The sequence below is a fragment of the Leguminivora glycinivorella genome, chromosome 14, assembly GCF_023078275.1.
Source record: "Leguminivora glycinivorella isolate SPB_JAAS2020 chromosome 14, LegGlyc_1.1, whole genome shotgun sequence".
Classification (NCBI taxonomy): Eukaryota; Metazoa; Arthropoda; class Insecta; order Lepidoptera; family Tortricidae; genus Leguminivora; species Leguminivora glycinivorella.
This window is the reverse complement of record NC_062984.1, coordinates 9443032-9465328: the sequence shown is the minus strand read 5'-3', so window position 1 is coordinate 9465328 and position 22297 is coordinate 9443032. Positions and strand designations below refer to the sequence as shown.

Here is a 22297-nt window from a genome sequence, read left to right as displayed (position 1 = left end):
ATGACCAATGTGAAATCTGACATTGCTGACTGTCACTTTGACACAAAAGTCGTCATGGGTGTCGTCAAATAGGTTTGCGGGGGTGCTGATTCCAAAATTAATGAACAATGTGGAATCTGACATTGCTGACTGTCACTTTGACGCAAAAGTCGTCATGGGTGTCGTAAAATTGGTTTTAGGGGGTGCTGATTCCAAAATTAATGACCAATATGGAATCTAACATTGCCGACTGCCACTTTGACACAAAAGTCATCATGGGTGTCGTAAAATAGGTTTTAGGGAGTGCTGATTCCAAAAATAATGACCAATGTGGAATCTAACATTGCTGACTGTCACTTTGACACAAAAGTCGTCATGGGTGTCGTCAAATAGGTTTCCGGAGGTGCTGATTTGAAAATTAATGACCGATTTGGAATCTTGACATTGCTGACTGTCACTTTGACACAAAAGTCGTCATAGGTGTCGTCAAAAAGGTTTCCGGGGGTGCTGATTCCAAAATTAATAACTATTTTGGAATCTCACAGTGCTAATTGTCATTTTGACACAAAAGGAATCATGGGTGTAGTCAAATAGTTTTTAGGGGGTACTGATTCCAAAATTAATGAAATGATTTAAAAAGTCATGACCGATTTGGAACCTGACATTGCACAGTACCCCTGAAAACCTATTTGACGACACCCATAACGACTTTTATGTCAAAGTGACAGTCGGCAATATCAGATTCCAAATTTATCATTAATATTGAGATCAGTACCCATGAAAACCTATTTGAAGACACCCATGATCACTTTTGTGTCAAAGTGACAGTCAACAGTGTCAGATTCCAAATTGGTCATTAGTTTTCAAACACCCTCGGATACCTATTTGACGACACCCATGACGACTTTTGTGTCAAAGTGACAGTCAGCAATGTCAGATTCCAAATGGGTCATTAATTTTGGAATCAGCACCCCCTAAAACCTATTTTACGACACCCATGACGACTTTTGTGTCAGAGTGACAGTCAGCAACGTCAGATTGAACATTGGTCATTAATTTTGGAATCAGCACCCCCTAAAACCTATTTTACGACACCCATGACGACTTTTGTGTCAAAGTGACAGTCAGCAACGTCAGATTGAACATTGGTCATTAATTTTGGAATCAGCACCCCCTAACACCTATTTTACGACACCCATGACGACTTTTGTGTCAAAGTGACAGTCAGCAATGTCAGATTCCACATTGGTCATTAATTTTGGAATCAGCACCCCCTAAAACCTATTTTACGACACCCATGACGACTTTTGTGTCAAAGTGACAGTCAGCAATGTCAGATTCCAAATTGGTCATTAATTTTGGAATCAGCACCCCTAAAACCTATTTTACGACACCCATGACGACTTTTGTGTCAGAGTGACAGTCAGCAATGTCAGATTGAACATTGGTCATTAATTTTGGAATCAGCACCCCCTAAAACCTATTTTACGACACCCATGATGACTTTTGTGTCAAAGTGACAGTCAGCAATGTCAGATTCCACATTGGTCATTAATTTTGGAATCAGCACCCCCTAAAACCTATTTTACGACACCCATGACGACTTTTGTGTCAAAGTGACAGTCAGCAATGTCAGATTCCACATTGGTCATTAATTTTGGAATCAGCACCCCCTAAAACCTATTTTACGACACCTATGACGACTTTTGTGTCAAAGTGACAGTCAGCAATGTCAGATTCCAAATTGGTCATTAATTTTGGAATCAGCACCCCCTAAAACCTATTTTACGACACCCATGACGACTTTTGTGTCAGAGTGACAGTCAGCAACGTCAGATTGAACATTGGTTATTAATTTTGGAATCAGCACCCCTAAAACCTATTTTACGACACCCATGACGACTTTTGTGTCAAAGTGACAGTCAGCAATGTCAGATTCCACATTGGTCATTAATTTTGGAATCAGCACCCCCTAAAACCTATTTTACGACACCCATGATGACTTTTGTGTCAAAGTGACAGTCAGCAATCTGAGGTACTACATATTTGTAATCTGAAAGTAATCAAGTCAATAATTTCAGTTATTTTGAATCGACTATGATTCCGAATTATTGGTAATAGTAATTATTGTATAGATGATTAGTGATTCCTTTACATGTAATGGTAATTTACCGTTTCACTTGATTACATTACAAGTAATCTGACACCCAGTAGTGGATTACAAAGTAAAATCAAGTAATCGTGTAATCCGGAATCGATTACGATTTCCCCATCTCTGGGTTTAGTTATATGGTTCATTGGTACTGGTGACCACCATCTGGCTCCATCATCAGACCCTGAGTACCACCTCTTGTCAAAGGTCTTGTTGAGACGAACCCAACGAGCCTAAACACGAAGTCGTTTACTTACATGGTTCACTGGTACTGGTGACCACCTTCTGGCTCCATCATCAGATCCCGAGTACCATCTTGATGTGTCTTATCATCTTGACCGTATTGTATTTTTACATATTTATCATCATAACGTTGTAATACTTTAACATTCAAACATAACAAAATATTACAAAAGCAAATATTTACGGATCTAGGATCAAATTCGTTGGTCGCTGTTTACACACACACAATGCGAGGATAGCCCGTGTATAAACAAGGCGTCCGACCCACACAACGATAAATATTCTCGACGTTTGCGATCAAAACTCGGAGAGCGAAGTGACATACGTCTCACCTTTACGAGCTCCGGCGCGGCACTGAAATCGCAGGCGTCCGTCGCCGGTCAAATAGCGACAGGAAGGCTAGTTTTCAAAAAATTGGCAAAAAATCATTATATAATATTATAACGACAAATGGATAACAGCAATTTAAGCAGATTGTACAGATTATTTATATACTAAAATAACTTCGATAACATGTAGATTTTCGGAGAAATGATCACTTGTTTCAATGTATTTTCAAGACAAAATTGAGTTCGTTTTACTTTCAATTTCTCAATTTCAAAGGATTAAATGATTAATATTGTTTAATGGGCCTTAAGTACAAGATATTTGGAACTTAAATTTACCTCATTTATGAGAGTGAGCTTATCAAATTGTAGATAATTAGAGCTCCGAATTCTGTGCTTCACGCGGTTTTTCCTAAACGAGCATCAGGAAAACAATCATTACTAATTGAAAAAGCTTTTTTTTCCATATGTTTTTTTAATTAACCGACAGTTAATAAGATGTTCTAACTGAAACAAGTACTTTCACTGTCTTTTAGTATGAGTAAAGTGTACAATTTTGTCGATAAATATTGTGCATTTTACAATATATCGCCTTTTTTTGTCATAGCGCTCTTAAGTAAACTGCGAAACCAATAAAATAAATACACTAACGAAGAACTCATTTGCTGCTACGGCAGTGAATTCACATTTATAGCACATAAGTAATATACCTAATTGAATTGTCAATAAGTGCTACCGTATAACTAATAAAACAAATAAGGTACGTATACTTCACTATCCCAAATTTTCATTTCTCTTAATCTGACACTTAAACTTGAATCACATTTTTCCAGTCATCATGCCAAAAACCTTCTTTGTACTAAATCTAGCAGAAGTAAATTTCAACTCTGACTCAACAAAAAATATCAAACCCTAAGAATAAGAGCAGAAGCAAAGAGAATAAGGAGCAGCACACGTTGATATAATATCTGATCTTCTTCATGAAAAACTAACTTTTTCCCACATTTTTAAACATTCATAACAATCATAACACGTAATATTAATTATGTTCACAGTACCTACACATGAAACTATCTGCACCAACATAATGGACTATTCGGGACCCCTTTCTTTCCCATAAACTTTTTGGTCAGAATTTCGTTAGTCATAAGTTGTTATTCATATATTTTGTGGTCATAAACATCACTAGTCATAATTTTTGTTACGAATAATGCTTAATGGTACTAACATTAACAACCCATAATATTGGATGCCATAACCTTAAAAGTCATAAAGTTGATGAGTATAAAATTGAAAGGCATAACAATAATTATCCAGAAATATTACTAGGCATATTTTTTGAAGCCCTACTGATTGTTCTGCATACAGTTTTAAGGCATAAACCTCATAAGTCATAATCTTTGTTACGAATAACGTTTAATAGTTCTAACGTTAACAACCCATATTATAAGAATACTATAATCTTAGAATCAAGAAAGTTGATGAATATAACATTTAAAACGGATCCCTTTGTTAGCCAGATTATCATTAGTCATAATTCTGAAACGGTTTCATTAGGGTCACCTATAGATAGGTTAGGTTAGGTTAGTTTTATGGCAATCCTGAAAAGTTACGCGTTTTTGAGAAAAAACAAATTATGACTAACGAAAATGTGGACAATCGATACATTATACCTTATGACTTTATTGGTAGTCCGCATTTACCTCGCGTCCATTAGAACGGAAATAGGACCCCTGTCCCCCTTCTACTCGTTGACGAAGCCGAATACTACAAAAATCAGCATGCAAAGGAAGAAATGGCGGGAAAATCAGTGAGCTCATTGAGTATTTTAATCCTCATTTCTCAGCTAGGTTCGCTAGTTACCTTGTGTCATTCAGAGCAAAAATAGGAGCCCCGCTTAGCGAGGCTCCGTCGAATCGCTGGCGGTCCCTAATACTTTTAAAAGCAACATGAATAAATAAAACACATAACATGTAAAAGACGAAATGGCGGGAAAATCAGTGAGCCCAACGAGAAAATTTTCATTTCTCGGGTAGGTTCGTTAGTTACCTTGTGTCATTCAGAGCAGAAATAGGAATCGCTGGCGGGGCCTAATATTCTTAAAAGCGACATGAAAAAATTAAACACATAACATGTAAAAGACGAAAAAAGTATCTTCTGTGAAATACTAAATTATGACTAACGATAGTGAACACGAACAAACATTATGACTTCAAACTTAATGAAAAATAATATAGATCCTATTGTATGTTATGATTAAAGTTAATGTGGACAGTAATCATTATTACTTGCGAAAATATACTTTACGACAATTATGACAAACATGTTTATTGCTTTCAACATTATGTCCATAATACAAAATGCAATTTGATTATTATGCCAAAGAATGTTTATGACTAACAATAATGATGACTTGCAAAAATCTGACCTCCAATTTCTGACATTCAACTTTATGACTAATGATAATATGACTATTAAAAATTATGACTAACAACGTTATGGATTATAAAAATCGGACTAAAAAAATTATGGGAACCAATAGAGACCCGGACTATTCATATGCAATCCTAAAGGTCGTACGCCCTCCGCTCCGGCACCCCGTTGAGAGTTAACATCGTTTTAGCTCGTAGTGTTTAATTTGTGGAACTGATGGAAGCCGGCTTCACACGATATACCTACTTCAAATGTATATAAGTAATTATGAGTACTAACTGTACTAAGCGCCATAAAGTTCTATGGCATGCATAACAATGCGTTTAGTTCGCTTTCTGCACATTTCTGTTTCCTGAAAACTACCTTATTTGAACTTACCTACTTGAATAAATAATAATAAAAAAGTTAGCTTTACTAAATAAATGGTAAATATATCTTACAAACGCTTAGATATGCTTTAAGTACTTACTTTCTCTCTTTGGCAAAGATGTTTGTCTCCTCAGAACCATTCACGCTACCTTTTTTGATTCCTAAACTCTTAAATATATCCTTCAAGGTTCTTATTACCCTAGTCTTAAAAATACCTTAGTTCTGTTCAAGACAAAGTCCCGCAACGTAGTTAGCGAAACTATCCCAATCTCACGTCAAAGTGTGGTCATGGCAGACATGGCTGTTAGCAAACACAGCGCGGTATAATTTATGGTGCCTTTGTTCTGCACATTTCCTTTTTACAGCATCACCTCTACTTAGTTCTCGTGCATTACTTAATATACGAAGTGCTGGCGCTCGTTATTCACATTGCTTATCTTTATATTATACAGGTGTAGGCATTTAATAATTTTTAAGAAAAAAAAATCAGTTGAAAGCTACTTGTAAATGTTGGCTTATGTAGAAATGTGTATTTTTAACCGTCGCCTCATATCTCAAGAAGGACGGTTATCAAGTCGTCTGTTTTTTTTTTTTTTTTTTTTTTAATATTTGTTCCTCGATATCTCCGTCGTTACTGGACCGATTTTGAAAATTTTTTTTTTTGGTTGAATGTATATGCATACAGATTGGTCACATTTTTCTCAGAACCCAGTTCTGATTATGGGATCCTGGAGAAATCGAGGGAACTCCTCAAATCTGAAAGGCATACATATGGTGATTTTTGTGTTTTTAAAGGATCAGCATGCATTTAGGTACGGAACAGTGACATTTGGTGCAGTGGAACTGCTGATGATGGCCAGAACGGAACTCTTCAAATCTGAACGGCACGCTTACTTATAGTGACTTTGGTATTTTTATACGAACAGCATGTACTTTCGTCCAGAACAGTGACATTTGGTGCAGTGGAATTTCTGATGATGGTCAGAACCGAACTCCTCAAATCTGAACGGCACGCTTTTATAGTGACTTTGGTATTTTTATAAGAACAGCATGCACTTTCGTCCAGAACAGTGACATTTGGTGCAGTGGAACTGCTGATGATGGCCAGAACCAAACTCCTCAAATCTGAACGGCACGCTTATAGTGACTTTGCTATTTTTATAAGAACAGCATGCACTTTCGTCCAGAACAGTGACATTTGGTGCAGTGGAATTTCTGATGATGGTCAGAACCGAACTCCTCAAATCTGAACGGCACGCTTATAGTGACTTTGGTATTTTTATAAGAACAGCATGCACTTTCGTCCAGAACAGTGACATTTGGTGCAGTGGAACTGCTGATGATGGCCAGAACCAAACTCCTCAAACCTGAACGGCACACTTATAGTGACTTTGGTATTTTTGTAAGAAAAGCATGCATTTAAGTTCAGAACAGTGACATTTATTTAGTTATGTTTGTTAAGCATAAGTTTTGAAGTCAAAGTTTGTCAAGCTTCGATTTCTTATAATATAATCGGATTCATGAGGAATTGAGGAAACTCCTCAAACCTTAACGTTATACGTATATTCATTTGTGTTGCCATCTAATAATTAAAGCATTAAAAGCAGTTTTAAAAAATACTTACACATTTCTACATAATCCAATATACGCAAGTAGCTTTCACCAGAACCCGAAAGGCGGCTGTTTTTTTTTCTTAAAAATTATTTAAAACTGATTTTAATGTAATTATTTGATTATTAAATTTGATTGAAATACAAATGAGTATACGTAAAATACCGTTCAGGTTTGAGGAGTTGCCTCAATTCCTCATGAATCCGATATCCAATTACACGAATCCCGTACTGTGTTTGCCGAAATCTGTACCTAAACGTCAATCTTTATTAATTTGTAGGCTAGGAAAGGTCTTCTATGACCTATGACTATGACCATTTCGCTTATCAGTACGGGATCTTGTAGCTGCCCACATTGACCCGCTATGCCGCTATCAAACACCATCCAGTATATTAAGCAGCATGACATTTATTCAGCCTAATTAGTTTCCCTACACTAGCTCTGATGATGTATTTTAATATGAATTAAGTACAAATAAGTACCACTGGGAAAACTTAGCCTCCATCAAGGCTGACGAACAATACCAAGATAATGGAGCCAAGTTACTTAACTAAGTAAATACCTACGTCAGTTAACAAATGTAGGGTCTTCACTTCGGACTTAAAGAGTGACCTATAAAAGCAGACACTAGATTAATCGCTACCATTCCGTTTACAGCTTTAGGCCCCCGCAGCTCGTAAACCTAATGAATACATACGACCCCCGTCAGCAGGCTTTGTCTATCTTAACCGTGCAAATTCGAGGGTTGTTTGCATTCGAGTTGAAGCCGATTACATGATCGATGTAGACGTATGACATAAACTTGAGAACATTATATTTTTGTCCCTCTTGCCGTAGAAACCACTGGCTGTTGGTGCGCAGAGGCCAAAACCTTTATTAGAGAATTGGGCGGGAGGCTGAGCGAGCGTAGTCACGACCCCCGCTCCGGGTCGTTCCTGTTGCAAAGGTTGTCCATCGCGGTTCAACGTGGCAACGCGGCGAGCGTGATGGGCTCCTTTGCAGCTGGAGGGACTCGGAGTGGATTTAGTGAGTAGTTTATTTCTAATTTTATTTGTAATTATTAATTTATTTAGTATTTGTATATATAGTATAAGTCTTAATTGTAATTATTTTATTTCCATTAAAATTTTTTTTACCATTATAGAAATAACATCATTTTTGAATGTGAATACATGTAAATTATTCTATTTGGCATTTGAAAAGAGAACTAAGTAACTATGAAGATTATCAGAGAAACATATACCAAAATAAATAAATAAATAAATAAAAAGTGTTTATTTATCAGCTCACAAAGGATTCCGAATTTTACACTAAAATTAACTACTTAAATTAACAATTTAATAGGTGAGACAAGATGTTGAAAATCCTTTGTGAGAGACTGGAGTCTGAACTAGGTTTAGACCTGTATTACAGATCACCAGGCTCTCACCCCGGAGAAAAAATACTACACCTACACTATCATGTACTTAAAGACTAAGTACAAGCATATAGGTAATTACAACAGAACTGATAACAAAATAAAAACATACAAAAAATAACAAGAAATTAAAGAAGAAGGAAAAGCAAGAAAGAAAAAATACTCAAATAACAAATAATTAACACTTATGTATGCCACAATATTTAAAACAAAACAAACAAAACGCTGAATCATCACCTCTACAGGACTAGCACATACATAATTGGCGCGAGATAGACTACCCGTCCTTAATGTCCTTAATATATTAATAATAATGACATTATATCATTATTATTATTTATGATCGCGGCAGGATACTGTCTCGTCAATCACGTGTAGGCCCTGCTGGTTTGAGAAAATATCTGCACATCAAAACCATATTTTCCATATTTTTTCTTATTCTTCCGCCATATAAGAAGGCATAAAATACGTGTTAAGTACGTTGGATATATGCCAAACCTATCAGTTATTTACTAAGTGCTACTGATAGTCAACAAAAGAAAGTCCTGAAAAAGAGGTCAGGGATAATTTATGTCGAGATATAGTGACAGAACTGGTTCGAGTGAACAACAGACATATATCTGAGTAAGTAAATAGAACTTCGAAGACGATAATTTTATGTTCGAATAAGATCTGATACCAAACAAAAGATACCATCCTCAAAACGTTTAATGTGCTTCTGATATCCCAAGGAGTCCAAAACGAAATTTTCAAGCGTAGGTACTTTATTAAATACGACTTTTTTACCAATTGTTTCTAACAGGAACAGGGTCCATCTTCCATCGTTGCAAAAAAGTAATATAGAGACAATGACATTTTAATTATTAAAAACTACTTAGTTAATAAAAAGTGGTTGTCCCCTATCCAGCTAAGTACTTATGTAAGAATTTACAGATTTCTCAAAATATTGCATGTTTATTTTTGGTACAATTATAAAAAATTGCTTACATGCGTTGTCTAATGTGATAAATTTCTGTGATTTGGACGTTATTTTCAAACGACACTATTTCCGCACTTGGCACGATTCTGGATTTCAGACTCCTGGTGGCATGGTATGGCGTCACTTTGGCGTCTCTAGTTTAACTTAACTTTATGCATGGTTAGTTTTTAAATATATGGACCCCTGTCCATTTGGCAACTGAATTTATATCAAACCTTCGCAAAATAAAATACGAACTACGTTTCATGGTGGTACACAAGTTTGATGACATACATCGTCTGTGGGGAACGATTAGAGTCGTAAAATACCTACCTATTTCAGTCAGTCAGTAAATACCTATCATTTCTCTGGCGTATTATGCTTGACGCTATTATGCTTGATTGTTATTGGTATTAATGCTTGAAGCTCACAATCACGGGACGCATGGCAAGGAAGCAAAGAAGTGGAAGCAGGGGCACACGTTGGGCAGACAGAATAACGTCTGTGACAAAGACCACTTTGCAGGCTAGCATGCACCGGGCCCAGGATCGAGTGGCGTGGAGACAACTGGTGAAGAGTGTCCACATTCGTCACGTCCCTCAGCCATGAGGATACGACAAAGAAAAGAAGAGATGCTTCCAATTTTATCACTTATTTATGTGGATAAAGAATCCGTCACGCTTTGGCAAGTATGCCGGTGTGAGAGTGACAGATGTCTAGACTATTTTGACTCTGATAGATGATAGGTACTTATAACCTATCAGCGTCAATATATTCTACGAATTCTGCGACTCATCTCTTTCCGCACAGACTTTGTCTCATCATATCGATATGTATAATATCTTCCCGTCCTAAATATGTATACCTGCTTAATAACGGTTTGTGACTCCCTTGTGTATGTTGTTAATTATAACGTGATATTGCATTGGGATCCCCATAACCATAGTTTAAATACCTACTCTTAAGTCACCAAGGTAGACAATTATTCATGTTTAGAAAATTGTTGCCCACTAATAATTCGGTTTTTGAATGACACTTAAAACCTAATTGCAAACCGGCCTTCACATGTGGATAGACATCCACATGTGAAGGCCTTACGGTGAAATTAGAAATTTAACAGAAATTATGAACCTTTAGAGGATAGTAATAATAACTTATGTCCAAAAGTTTCCGACTCGTGCAATGATTGAGTAAAAACTTATTAATAAGAATTTACCACCTAAAGTACGTACCTATCTAGAAATTACTTTGTTAATCTACACGAGATTGAAGCACGCGTCTCACTTCGCTTCCTAAATGGCTTTCTGGGGCACCTTAAATTGTATCAAGCTAGGAACACACTACGCGGACGTCCGTCGTAAATCGACCGCGGACGGGAATCTGGACAATGGAAATACACATAACCGTGCAAACTATCGGTCGACGGACGCGGACGTGGCCTTGAGCGCACGGACGTCCGATCGAAATCTGGCTCTCTGGATGTTTTGTTCCGTGCACACTGATAGGTCGCGGTCGCGGTCGTTTTAGGACGGACGTCCGCGTAGTATGTTCCTAGCTTTATTGGTACGAGAGCACACTGTTAACTTAGTTACAAGTTTCCATGTAGAGGTGTACCTATGTATGCTATACTATAACATATTGACTAACTAACTAATATGGCTCAGCGATCCAAAGATAATCTTGGCCTCCAAAACGAGAACATGCCGCCTATCCCGATCCTGCGCAGCTTCCTGTCAATCATCGGCTTGTAGCTAACATAGATCCGCCATCACACTGTCTTCCCAGCGGTATCTGGGCCGACCCGCCGGGCGGCTACCAGACATATAACATATTGTATCTAATTAATTAATTAGGTAATCCACCGCTACGCTGCACATCACTTTCGATTTGATGAATTTTTTTAAGATGATATGAAATCACTCAACGTGTAACGTGTACACTAGCGGCATCGCTTCCAAACCCAAAAAATCATCGAAAAATCGATATGATTTTTAGTCCAAGATTATGCCGATACAATTCCTACCTTACAAGTAAACACACATACCGAACGTGCTATAGTACCGAAAGGAATTAAGTCGTCAGATTGTAAGACAACCAAAAACACGATTGTATCCATTGTAATAGGTAGCTCTAATATTTACTGAGCCTGATTTTTCCAACACAAATTCAGGACGAAGGTAAGATTAATTCCCGAGACCACCAGTAATCCTCTCTCACAAACGCACGGCAAATATTGTGTTAGTTCGTGTTGGGTGCCTCGGGCCGAACGTTCGTCTCCATGTTTACTAACTTTCTCCACATTGCCCGATAAATAACAAGTAGCGTCGGCAACTTTGGTGAGAAACTTAATTAGGTAGCTCTACGTAAGCCTTCTCTACATAATAAACTAGAACGCAAGATTTAATTTTCTCGTCGTGTTGATGTAGATTCTAGAACACAATTATCTGCAAAGAGTTTTACCATTGAGAATTTCAACGTTGCCTTAATTACTTTACGCAGAAATCCTCTTTCTTTTTCAGCGTTTAATGAGTAACGACTCCATATCACATACCTTGCGGAACTCAAGAGAAAGTCCTGTTGAATTGATGGGACAGGATCTGCTTTTCGTCTTCGACATCCCTTAAGGGTGAGATTACCGGGACAAAAAATCTATTTCCCGGGCCGAACTATTTCTAAAACTACTCGATCGGTTCACCGGTTAAAACGTGACTGAAGTTAAGTAACACACAGACAGATAAGCTTTAGCATTTACAATATCAGTAAAGAGGATATGAACCCTACACACGCAGTTTTCCGTAGGATACCACAATAGTCAATCTACATACCATACCATACTTTGGTGCAAAGAAGTTGACCACCTACATAACAAGAGCCCTCACAATTCGATGTTGGACTTTCTCAGTTCTTCTCAATCTACAACTCGTTGAACGAAGGATATCTACCAAATACTATACTAAAGGTGTCTACTTGAACACACAACAAACATTATCAGTAAATAACCTAACCACAAAATAAAAATTTTGAAAAACCCCCGACGTAGTCGACCGATTTTCATGAAACATGGCTAAGCTAAGAACACTCCCGACTAACTCATTTTTCAAACAAAAAATACTGAATCTATGTCGGTTCATCCGGTCGGGAGCTACGATGCCACAGACAGACACACATATAGACAGACACGTCAAACTTATAACACCCCGTCGTTTTTGTGTCGGGGGTTAAAAAGAGGCACCATAACCAAACTACTTGTGCAGGTCAATTCATCATGGCTCTTATTTTAAGTTAGCGCCTTTTTCTACTGACAATGTCGCTATAGCAGAGTATAGTACGTACAAAATATTCTTCTTGCCATTATTACCATGCAGCATACACATAATCATGACTTGAATTAACAACCAAGTCATGTTGAATGTTGATACCACAAACTGCGACTATAATGACTTGTTTGATAAAGAAGTGTATAAACAAATCGTTACTTAATTCCTTATACATTTACATCTCCATCCGTGCCCACTAAAGATCAGCATTTGTTTTCATTCATCGGATGGATGTGGCTGAATAACACGCGTTCGTGAATCAACTCTAGAGTCGGCTCAGAAAAAAAAATTGGAAACGTCAGAAACGTCAAATCGATATTACGTGACGATAAAGTTCATAATGGGTTATCGCTGGTGATAAAATAATACTTGCGTTTATGTAAAAGAAAAACATAACTGTGTTCAATTATTCTAGTCATTACAATTTATATTTCATCATCATGAACAACAAGCTTTTACAAGTCTTCCTTTACGATGCCGCTAAGAAGTTTCAGAGGTTTTCACTACAAAGCTTGAAGAGTTCATCACTGTCAGTGCAGGCCAAAACCGGCCTTCAAGTAAGTATAACAGTTGTTAAATGAAAATTGGCGGTTTAAAGTACTTGTGGCCTTCTTTACTTTATTGTTGTTAGAGTACTTTCAATCAAATCAAGCTTAGCACGTTGCGAGCAGGTTAGGTTTTGTGGAATATTATATGTAAGTGCTTTTGTTTGCGTTTCCGCTTTTTTTATATATTAAAAGTGATAATGGAATTATACTGAGACAGTTAATGTTATTTATAGCGGGACTGATGAAACAATCAACTTTTGTTTGTGATTGCGTTATCTCGATATCAATATCAGGCCAACGCTGGCTTAAGAGGTCAGTCTTAATTGAGGGCTTTACGTGTAAAGACATACTCACGTGGTTCCTCCTTTCAGAAAACTTTTCCAGTCAGAAGTTATAGTACAGCTGCAGCCATGGACAAGAAGTTGTTGAATGGAAACTTATGGGACACGGATCCGGAGCTGTTCGAGATTATTGTGAAGGAGAAGAAGCGGCAGGAGGCGGGGCTGGAGATGATCGCTTCAGAGAACTTCACATCTGTTCCGGTGCTCCAGTGCCTGAGCTCATGTCTCCACAACAAGTATTCTGAGGGCATGCCAAACCAGAGGTTTGTCACTTCAATATTTACACACATGCCACTAGACATCACATTTATAAAATTAAATATTTATGCTGGTCTTTTTGGCCTCATCTGAGTTACACCCAATTTATGTTGCCGAGCATCTGCTAGGCAACTTTATGCAGGGTCAGCTTGATAAATTAAAATCTCAGTTTTACAAATTTAAAATTTACCTAATACACCAAACTTTTTGGTGCAGGAATTTTTTACAATATAAAACATTCGGTTTGGAGATTGCTAGGTATAATACCTATTTTTTATCGTGCAGAAACATTTGACAGTGCTACATTTTTATGCTGGTCTAGCAGGAATTTGTGAATTTTTCCTTTTATATAAAAGTAGTATTACTGTCTATGTTTCATTCATAATTAGGTAACTAATTTTTTAAGAATGCAATGGAATAGTCCATAGATAGACATTTAATATTGTGTCTAACCTTAAAACTGTTATTTTCTTTTTCAGATATTATGGAGGCAATGAATATATAGATGAAATTGAAATTTTAGCTCAACAGCGTTCTCTACAGACTTACAGACTCAAAGCTGAAGAATGGGGAGTCAATGTACAACCCTACTCAGGTCTGTAATACATTTGAAACATAATTATTCTAATATTACCTGTAAACTTGGTATATGTACATGCATGTTACATCAAAGATTGAAACATTCCATAAAAGTGGAGAAATTGGAGAAAGTGACTGTGTTATTCTCCACTCCACATACACTAAAAAATCAACATATTTTCAAGTTCTGTGATGTTGGTTTGATATCATCATTTTTGTTGAACACAACCCACAAATTACTTGTCTCCTAATTAGTATCAGAATCTGTCATTATTAAATGCAATCATTATGCAATTGACAAGGAGTTATGGCATACAAACTCTTCATGATGTGTCAAAATAACCAACTAAGAAGTTTGTAAGTCTACATTTTAATCTTTGTTTTTAATGTCATTGCTAAATCATGGCTAAATCTATTATCAATTTACCAAAAATCCCAGCACATTAGTAAATATAACAAAACTGAAGTACTTGCTTTGACTAAATGACTAACCACTTATTTAACCCACAGGTTCCCCGGCCAATTTCGCGGTGTACACGGGCGTTGTGGAGCCCCACGGCCGCATCATGGGCCTGGACCTGCCCGACGGTGGACATCTCACCCACGGCTTCTTCACACCGACTAAGAAGATCTCTGCTACCTCCATCTTCTTTGAAAGCATGCCATACAAAGTAAGTAAAGTATATGGATCTCTCATTCAGTACCCAGCTTAAGTTGAAACTGTGCTAGCTCCTACACACAATTTTCTAGTAGCAAAGTATATAAGCGCCATAAGCGGCAGTATTCACAAAAAAATAAGTATCTGAATATAAGTGTTGAAGTCTAGTCAAAGGTTTATTTGTATAAACTGTCAGTGTCCAGTTGTTCCTATATCAATGTAGTCCATATATCAATGAGAAACAACACATCCACACTAATATTATAAATGGGAAAGTGTGTTTGTCTGTTTGTTTGTCCGTCTTTCACTGCAAAACGGAACGACAAATTGACGCGATTATTTAAGTGGAGATAGTTGAAGAGATGGCGAGTGACATAGGCTACTTTTTTTCTCTTTCTAACTCCCCACTTCCCTAAAATAGGGGGTGGAAGTTTGTTTACGAGCATTCCGCAATTTTCGAATTTAACGCGAGCGAAGGCGCAGGCAAAAGCTAGTATGTCGATAATTATGTCATTTATCACATCAAAGGGATGCAAAGTTATCTAGCTGTGCCAAATTACATTCTACTGGATAACAGATATGGCCAAGACTTTTAATACATCCAAAACATTCCATACCAACATTTTTGTCTGTGTTAGGTGTTAGCTACAATATTTATAGTAATCGCTACGCGTGTATGGTTGGTGCTGCTCTTCTTTGGGGCTTTTCCATGTTCAAATTTTATGGTGTCAAATTGGTTCCAACGATCACCTCTAGCTTTAATATGGGGCATGCCTATAAAATTACGTGTATTTGTAATAATCGGCGCCACTCTGCAACTGCTGCTAACGCTTTGATAAGACTCCTTGACTTTTTATGACCTATTACCAGTTTGACATTGATAGTGGGTAAAATGTGTTTATTATAACTAGTTTCATTAAATAAAACTATGGAAACGGATTAAATCGCGTATAATGAATTTAAAATACATCCCGACGTTTCCGTTTTAATCCGTTTCCATAGTTTTATTTCATGAGTAACTATCGCGGTAACCGAAGACAATATTAGTTTCATTAAAATTGATCTGTTATCTTATTTACACACCCTCGCGTATGTCATGGTCTGATGTAATAATTGGCTTAGTAATATACCAACGTTACCAACCCATTTTACTTTAGATACTAGCCATGTAACGATAATTTCATTCAATACACAAAGTAATAATAATTGTACCTATTTAGTAATGAATACATCATCATAAATTTAAGAGCTGGGCTCTTGTCGGTGAAGCAATCTCCAGTAGGCCTAGCACATGATGGTCGCGGGAGTATGTCGCCGCGAGATAGATGCCACGTCTTCTTCTAACTGTATTAATGACATAAGGACGGGTAGTCTATCTCGCGGCGACATACTCCCGCGGCCATCATGTGCTAGGCCTACAGCTATATCTTTCCTGGGCTTTTTCTTTGACAGCCTGATACGACAAATACCCACAATTTGCCTACACAAATCAAATAATAAGGAGCAATTAGCATACTGAGATTACTGAGTATGGGGAACCCAATAGGCTTAAGAGGGCTTTCATGTTAAAAATAGTGAAATCGCAACCGAGCGCTTAATCATACCGTGTGTGGTATCAAATTAAAGAGCTTTCCGAGTAGTTTACAAATATATAACATATTATAGGACTTTTCTACTTGGTCTAACACAATATGAGAAAATGTCAAGAAGTAGCAATAATTGCGACGGGGAGGGCTCGTTTTCAAAAAATTGCCAAAAATATATAATAGAAATTTATAATCACTAAAGCATAAGAGCAATTTAAGTAAACGTTGCTGATTAATTTTTTACGAAAATAACTCCGATGTGATGTAGATTTTCAAAGAAATTGTCACTTAATTTTAGGTAATTTCTGAAAAAAATTGAATTCGTCTTAGCCTTGTTTACTCTTTTTAAAAACCTTATAATAAAAATGTAGTCTGAGAAGTTTGTAGTACAGGATACACGTATTATAAATTTACCAGTTTCAGTATTCCAAATTGTCCAAATTTTACAAATAAGATCGACTAATCCAGCACTATACGCGGGTTTTCCTAAACGTGCATCAGAGAAAAATTCGTAATTAATTTAGTGAGTAAGATTTCTAACATCCAGTCTTATAAGTATCAAGATAATAAGATGCTCTAATTGAAACTTGAATTAAATATATCTATTAGGTAACGGAAAGTCTAGTATTTCACCGACTAAAACTATCAATTTTACATTATTTTGACGTTTTTCTCGAAAGCAGCCTTAAGTTTTTGAACCGTCTACCTGGACTCTTAGTTGCATGTGTAAAGAAAAGTTTCGCCTGCAATAAAAACTTGTACCAAGCATTGCAGACATAAATTTCAAATTGTTCCTGTGTCTAGGTGGACCCCAAGACCGGTCTGATCGACTACGACAAGCTGGCGGAGACCGCTCGGCTGTTCAAGCCCAAGCTCATCATCGCCGGCATCTCGTGCTACTCTCGCTGTCTCGACTACAAGCGCTTCAGGCAGATCGCTGATGAGAACGGCGCGTATCTCATGGCTGATATGGCTCACATCTCCGGATTGGTTGCTGCAGGTATGTACCACGTTTTATACAGCTAAGTGGTCGATTGTAGACCAGTATAATGACTAGGTAGGGGCAGAGTTGCTCGGCTGTTCAATCCCAAGCGCTTCAGACAGATCGCGGACGGGCACGGCGCGTATCTCATAGCTGATATGGCTCACATCTCCGGATTGGTTGCTGCAAATATGTACCACGTTCGATGCAATAAACTGACCAATTGCAGACCTTAGGCCTCGCCCTATAGAACACGACACGACTCCGCGTTTTCGCAATTTCGCACGAATTTCACTCGTGCGATCGTGCGAAACATTAGAACTCGGATATGTGTCCTAATTCACAATCAGGCGTATCAGACTCAATTAGAACGACCCTATAACGTTGAGCATTCTCTGTTTAGCACATGTATGAATGACTTTAATTTTTTGAGTTTGTATGTTTTTGTCTGTCAAAAATGAGATGGCGGAAAGACCTGGACTCATTTTGTGGCGATTGGCGGGAGCATGCAAAGAGCCGTGACGAGTGGCGGAAAACAGGGGAGGCCTTTGCCCAGCAGTGGGAAACAATGTAGGCTATAAAAGAAAATGCTTTTGTCTTCCTAAAACGTAGTTCCTTAAATTTTCGACATTTGTTATTCGCATTAATTGTTGACACTAACTCGCGAAATGCGAAAACATTTCGTCATGAGATACGTGTTTCCATGAAAATTGTTTGACCTCTGGCATATGATAGATAAGCTTAATTACTTAGTAATAAATAATCACTCTTTAATTTATATTTAGATCAGAATCTTTTATAAATAATTCTTTTCTGTTGGCGTAAACTAGTTGAGGTGACTAGGTGAGGTGTTCACGACATCACGATCATGCATTTTTTATTACAAATATGATGCACATTTGAACAACGTTTTTGTGAACAACGAGGCCACATTGAAAATTTTAATGCCTCCTTTAGGCTTATTCTTTAGAAACAAATGAGACAAAAAAGTCCCATCTACTGTTTCATTTATTCTTAGTGCATGGCCGTTGGCAGTATGCAACAGAGAGGTGCATTTGCACGCGCCTATCAGAAAAAATACAATATATTATATAATACGAGAAATAAATGACTGCTAATACTACTATTCTACATTATGCACCTCCCTAAAAATGTTTCTAGCGACATTCATGCGGCAGTGGTTAGTAAGTAAATTTATTTGCAAAGAATAAGTAGGTTCATACATTAGCGTCTTAGGTGGTAGGTGACATTTGGTTGCTTCTTCTTAACAATAGGACTCACAAAAAAAAAACAGATTTTGAAAAATCATTTTTAAGCATGGTCTAACTTTTTTCCACAGGAGTGATCCCCAGCCCGTTCGAATACTGTGACATAGTCACCACGACCACCCACAAGACGCTCCGCGGTCCTCGCGCCGGCGTCATCTTCTTCCGCAAGGGAGTGCGCTCCGTCAAGGCCAACGGAGACAAAGTCATGTACGACTTCGAGACCAAGATCAACCAGGCTGTCTTCCCTGGTAAGTAAACTTGGTTACTAGAGCCTGGTCTAGCTAAATCTACAATGATTTTGATTGGAGATATTTTGCATACTGCAACATGGTAACAACGCAAGTGAAGGCTAAATAATGGAGAAAGTGTTGTACGATTTCGAATCTACGGTCATCCCTATTCTATCAACTGATGGCATTTTACATTATTTTCAGGTCTGCAGGGCGGCCCCCACAACCACGCCATCGCTGCCATTGCCACCGCCATGAAGCAGGCTCAAACCCCTGAGTTTGTAGAGTATCAGAAGCAGGTAATTATCACCCCATTAATATCAATATAGACTTCAAATATCTAAAGGTTTTTATGTATTTATTAATTTCGTAATGTTATTTAGGTGAGCATTTGACTCAAAAAGAAAAAAATACGATGATCGAAGATTTTTTTACTACTCATAAAGCTGAAGAACTTTAAAAACGGTTTTTTTTAATGATCTAGTAAACTTGTGATTGGCAGAGGTTCAACTAATATGTAAGGTTGGTGAACGAAGACATTTTGGGACTGTTTGCACTAACTCTAACATTTTACACTAACTCGTATCGTCATATTCCAGGTGATCAAGAACGCCCAGCGCCTCTGCTCCGGCCTAGTGTCTCGCGGCTACGACATCGCGACTGGCGGCACCGACGTGCACCTCGCGCTGGTCGACATGCGCGGCGCCGGCCTCAGCGGAGCCCGAGCCGAGAGGATTCTGGAGCTGTGCAGTATCGCGTGTAATAAGAACACTGTGCCTGGGGATAAGAGCGCGCTGAACCCTAGCGGCATCCGACTTGGTAAGGATTACTTCTGTTTACTACTGGTAGTAATGTGATCTCAGCGGAACCCGAGCTGAGAGGATACTGGAGCTGTGCAGTATCGCGTGTAATAAGAATACTGTGCCTGGGGACAAGAGCGCGCTGAACCCTAGCGGCATCCGACTTGGTAAGGATTACTTCTGTTTACTAGTGGTAGTAATGTGATCTCAGCGGAGCCCGAGCGGAGAGGATACTGAAGCTGTGCAGTATCGCGTGTAATAAGAATACTGTGCCTGGAGATAAGAGCGCGCTGAACCCTAGCGGCATCCGACTTGGTAAGGATTACTTCTGTTTACTAGTGGTAGTAATGTGATCTCAGCGGAGCCCGAGCCGAGAGGATACTGGAGCTGTGCAGTATCGCGTGTAATAAGAACACTGTGCCTGGGGATAAGAGCGCGCTGAACCCTAGCGGCATCCGACTTGGTAAGGATTACTTCTGTTTACTAGTGGTAGTAATGTGATCTCAGCGGAGCCCGAGCTGAGAGGATACTGAAGCTGTGCAGTATCGCGTGTAATAAGAATACTGTGCCTGGAGATAAGGGCGCGCTGAACCCTAGCGGCATCCGACTTGGTAAGGATTATTTCTGTTTACTAGTGGTAGTAATGTGATCTCAGCGGAGCCCGAGCTGAGAGGATACTGAAGCTGTGCAGTATCGCGTGTAATAAGAATACTGTGCCTGGAGATAAGAGCGCGCTGAACCCTAGCGGCATCCAACTTGATAAGGATTACTTCTGTTTACTAGTGGTAGTAATGTGATCTCAGCGGAGCCCGAGCTGAGAGGATACTGGAGCTGTGCAGTATCGCGTGTAATAAGAACACTGTGCCTGGGGATAAGAGCGCGCTGAACCCTAGCGGCATCCGACTTGGTAAGGATTACTTCTGTTTACTAGTGGTAGTAATGTGATCTCAGCGGAGCCCGAGCTGAGAGGATACTGGAGCTGTGCAGTATCGCGTGTAACAAGAACACTGTGCCTGGGGATAAGAGCGCACTGAACCCTAGCGGCATCCAACTTGGTAAGGATTACTTCTGTTTACTAGTGGTAGTAATGTGATCTCAGCGGAGCCCGAGCGGAGAGGATACTGAAGCTGTGCAGTATCGCGTGTAATAAGAATACTGTGCCTGGAGATAAGAGCGCGCTGAACCCTAGCGGCATCCGACTTGGTAAGGATTACTTCCGTTTACTAGTGGTAGTAATGTGATCTCAGCGGAGCCCGAGCCGAGAGGATACTGGAGCTGTGTAGCATCGCTTGTAATAAGATCACACTATCGGCATCCGACTTAGTAAAGATTAGTTCTGTTTACCAGCGATAGCGTTGCGCGAGGCTAAACTTGTAAGGAGGTCTCTTTATATTGATCTTCCATGTCTGGCCAGATTGTTAAAAACACAAAATATAAAAAAAACCCGTCTAGATACTCCAGCCTTCATTTATCATACTATTTTTCAGATATCTACTAAAATAACAACCTTTTACTAAGTCTACAAGTCTCTAACTCCATTTATTTTCTTCAGGAACCCCCGCCCTTACTACCAGAGGCTTCAAAGAGACCGACATGGACCGAGTAGTCGACTACATCGACAAGGCTCTCAAGCTAGCGCAAGAGATCACCAAAATCTCCGGACCCAAACTGGCCGACTTCAACAAAGTAATTGAAGAAAACAAGGACGTCAAATCCAAAGTACACTCTCTTAAAGAGGAGATTGAGAAGTTCAGTAGATCTTTCGCTTTACCCGGCTTTGAGACGTACTAATTTAAAACAAGCATTTGGCACTGGTGCCGTATGTTGTTAACCTTAAAATGAGGTTATAGAAGGCTGAACATTGTTTCACTGCGCATGATACGACATAGCGACACTGCTACGAATGGTATCCGATTAACATACAAAATGAGCGCGTTGTAAAAGTGTGCCTTGTGTGAACGCCATTCCATTATAGTTCCTTGGTTATTGTTATTCGTAAAATGTATGTGCTTGTATAATGAAGTTTAAGGTAGGTAATCAATATTTTATTTTTGTAATTCTCAGTACGAATTCATATTAATTATCTAGTTCTAAGAAAAAGTGCCTTGACGTAATTTATACCTTATACAAGTATGTATTGCTGAAATGTCTGTATTACACAGAATCTCTTGTTTTCTTGCTATTCTGTTTTATAGAGTTGTCACATGACATGATTACGTAAAATAAATTGTTACACAAATTA

General features: G+C 38.4%; 1 protein-coding gene across 4 annotated transcripts; it reads left to right on the top strand.

Annotated features, from left to right (window-relative positions):
• Window positions 1-13047: 13047 nt before the first annotated feature.
• On the top strand, window positions 13048-22297 carry LOC125233417 (serine hydroxymethyltransferase). 4 transcript variants are annotated; one of them, XM_048139432.1, is made up of 10 exons: window positions 13049-13362; window positions 13725-13957; window positions 14432-14547; window positions 15042-15202; window positions 17580-17775; window positions 19097-19273; window positions 19460-19554; window positions 19855-19988; window positions 20137-20222; window positions 21608-22297. In XM_048139432.1, the coding sequence occupies exons 1-10, from the start codon at window positions 13246-13248 to the stop codon at window positions 21844-21846; spliced, it is 1554 nt and encodes a 517-aa protein (XP_047995389.1). In that variant the 5' UTR covers window positions 13049-13245; the 3' UTR covers window positions 21847-22297. The 4 variants fall into 4 exon arrangements, with proteins under 4 accessions (XP_047995391.1, XP_047995389.1, XP_047995387.1 ...); XM_048139434.1 differs by lacking the exons at window positions 20137-20222; window positions 21608-22297 and adding an exon at window positions 20433-20571 and having other exon boundaries at window positions 13048-13362; XM_048139430.1 differs by lacking the exon at window positions 20137-20222 and having other exon boundaries at window positions 13050-13362; window positions 19855-20074.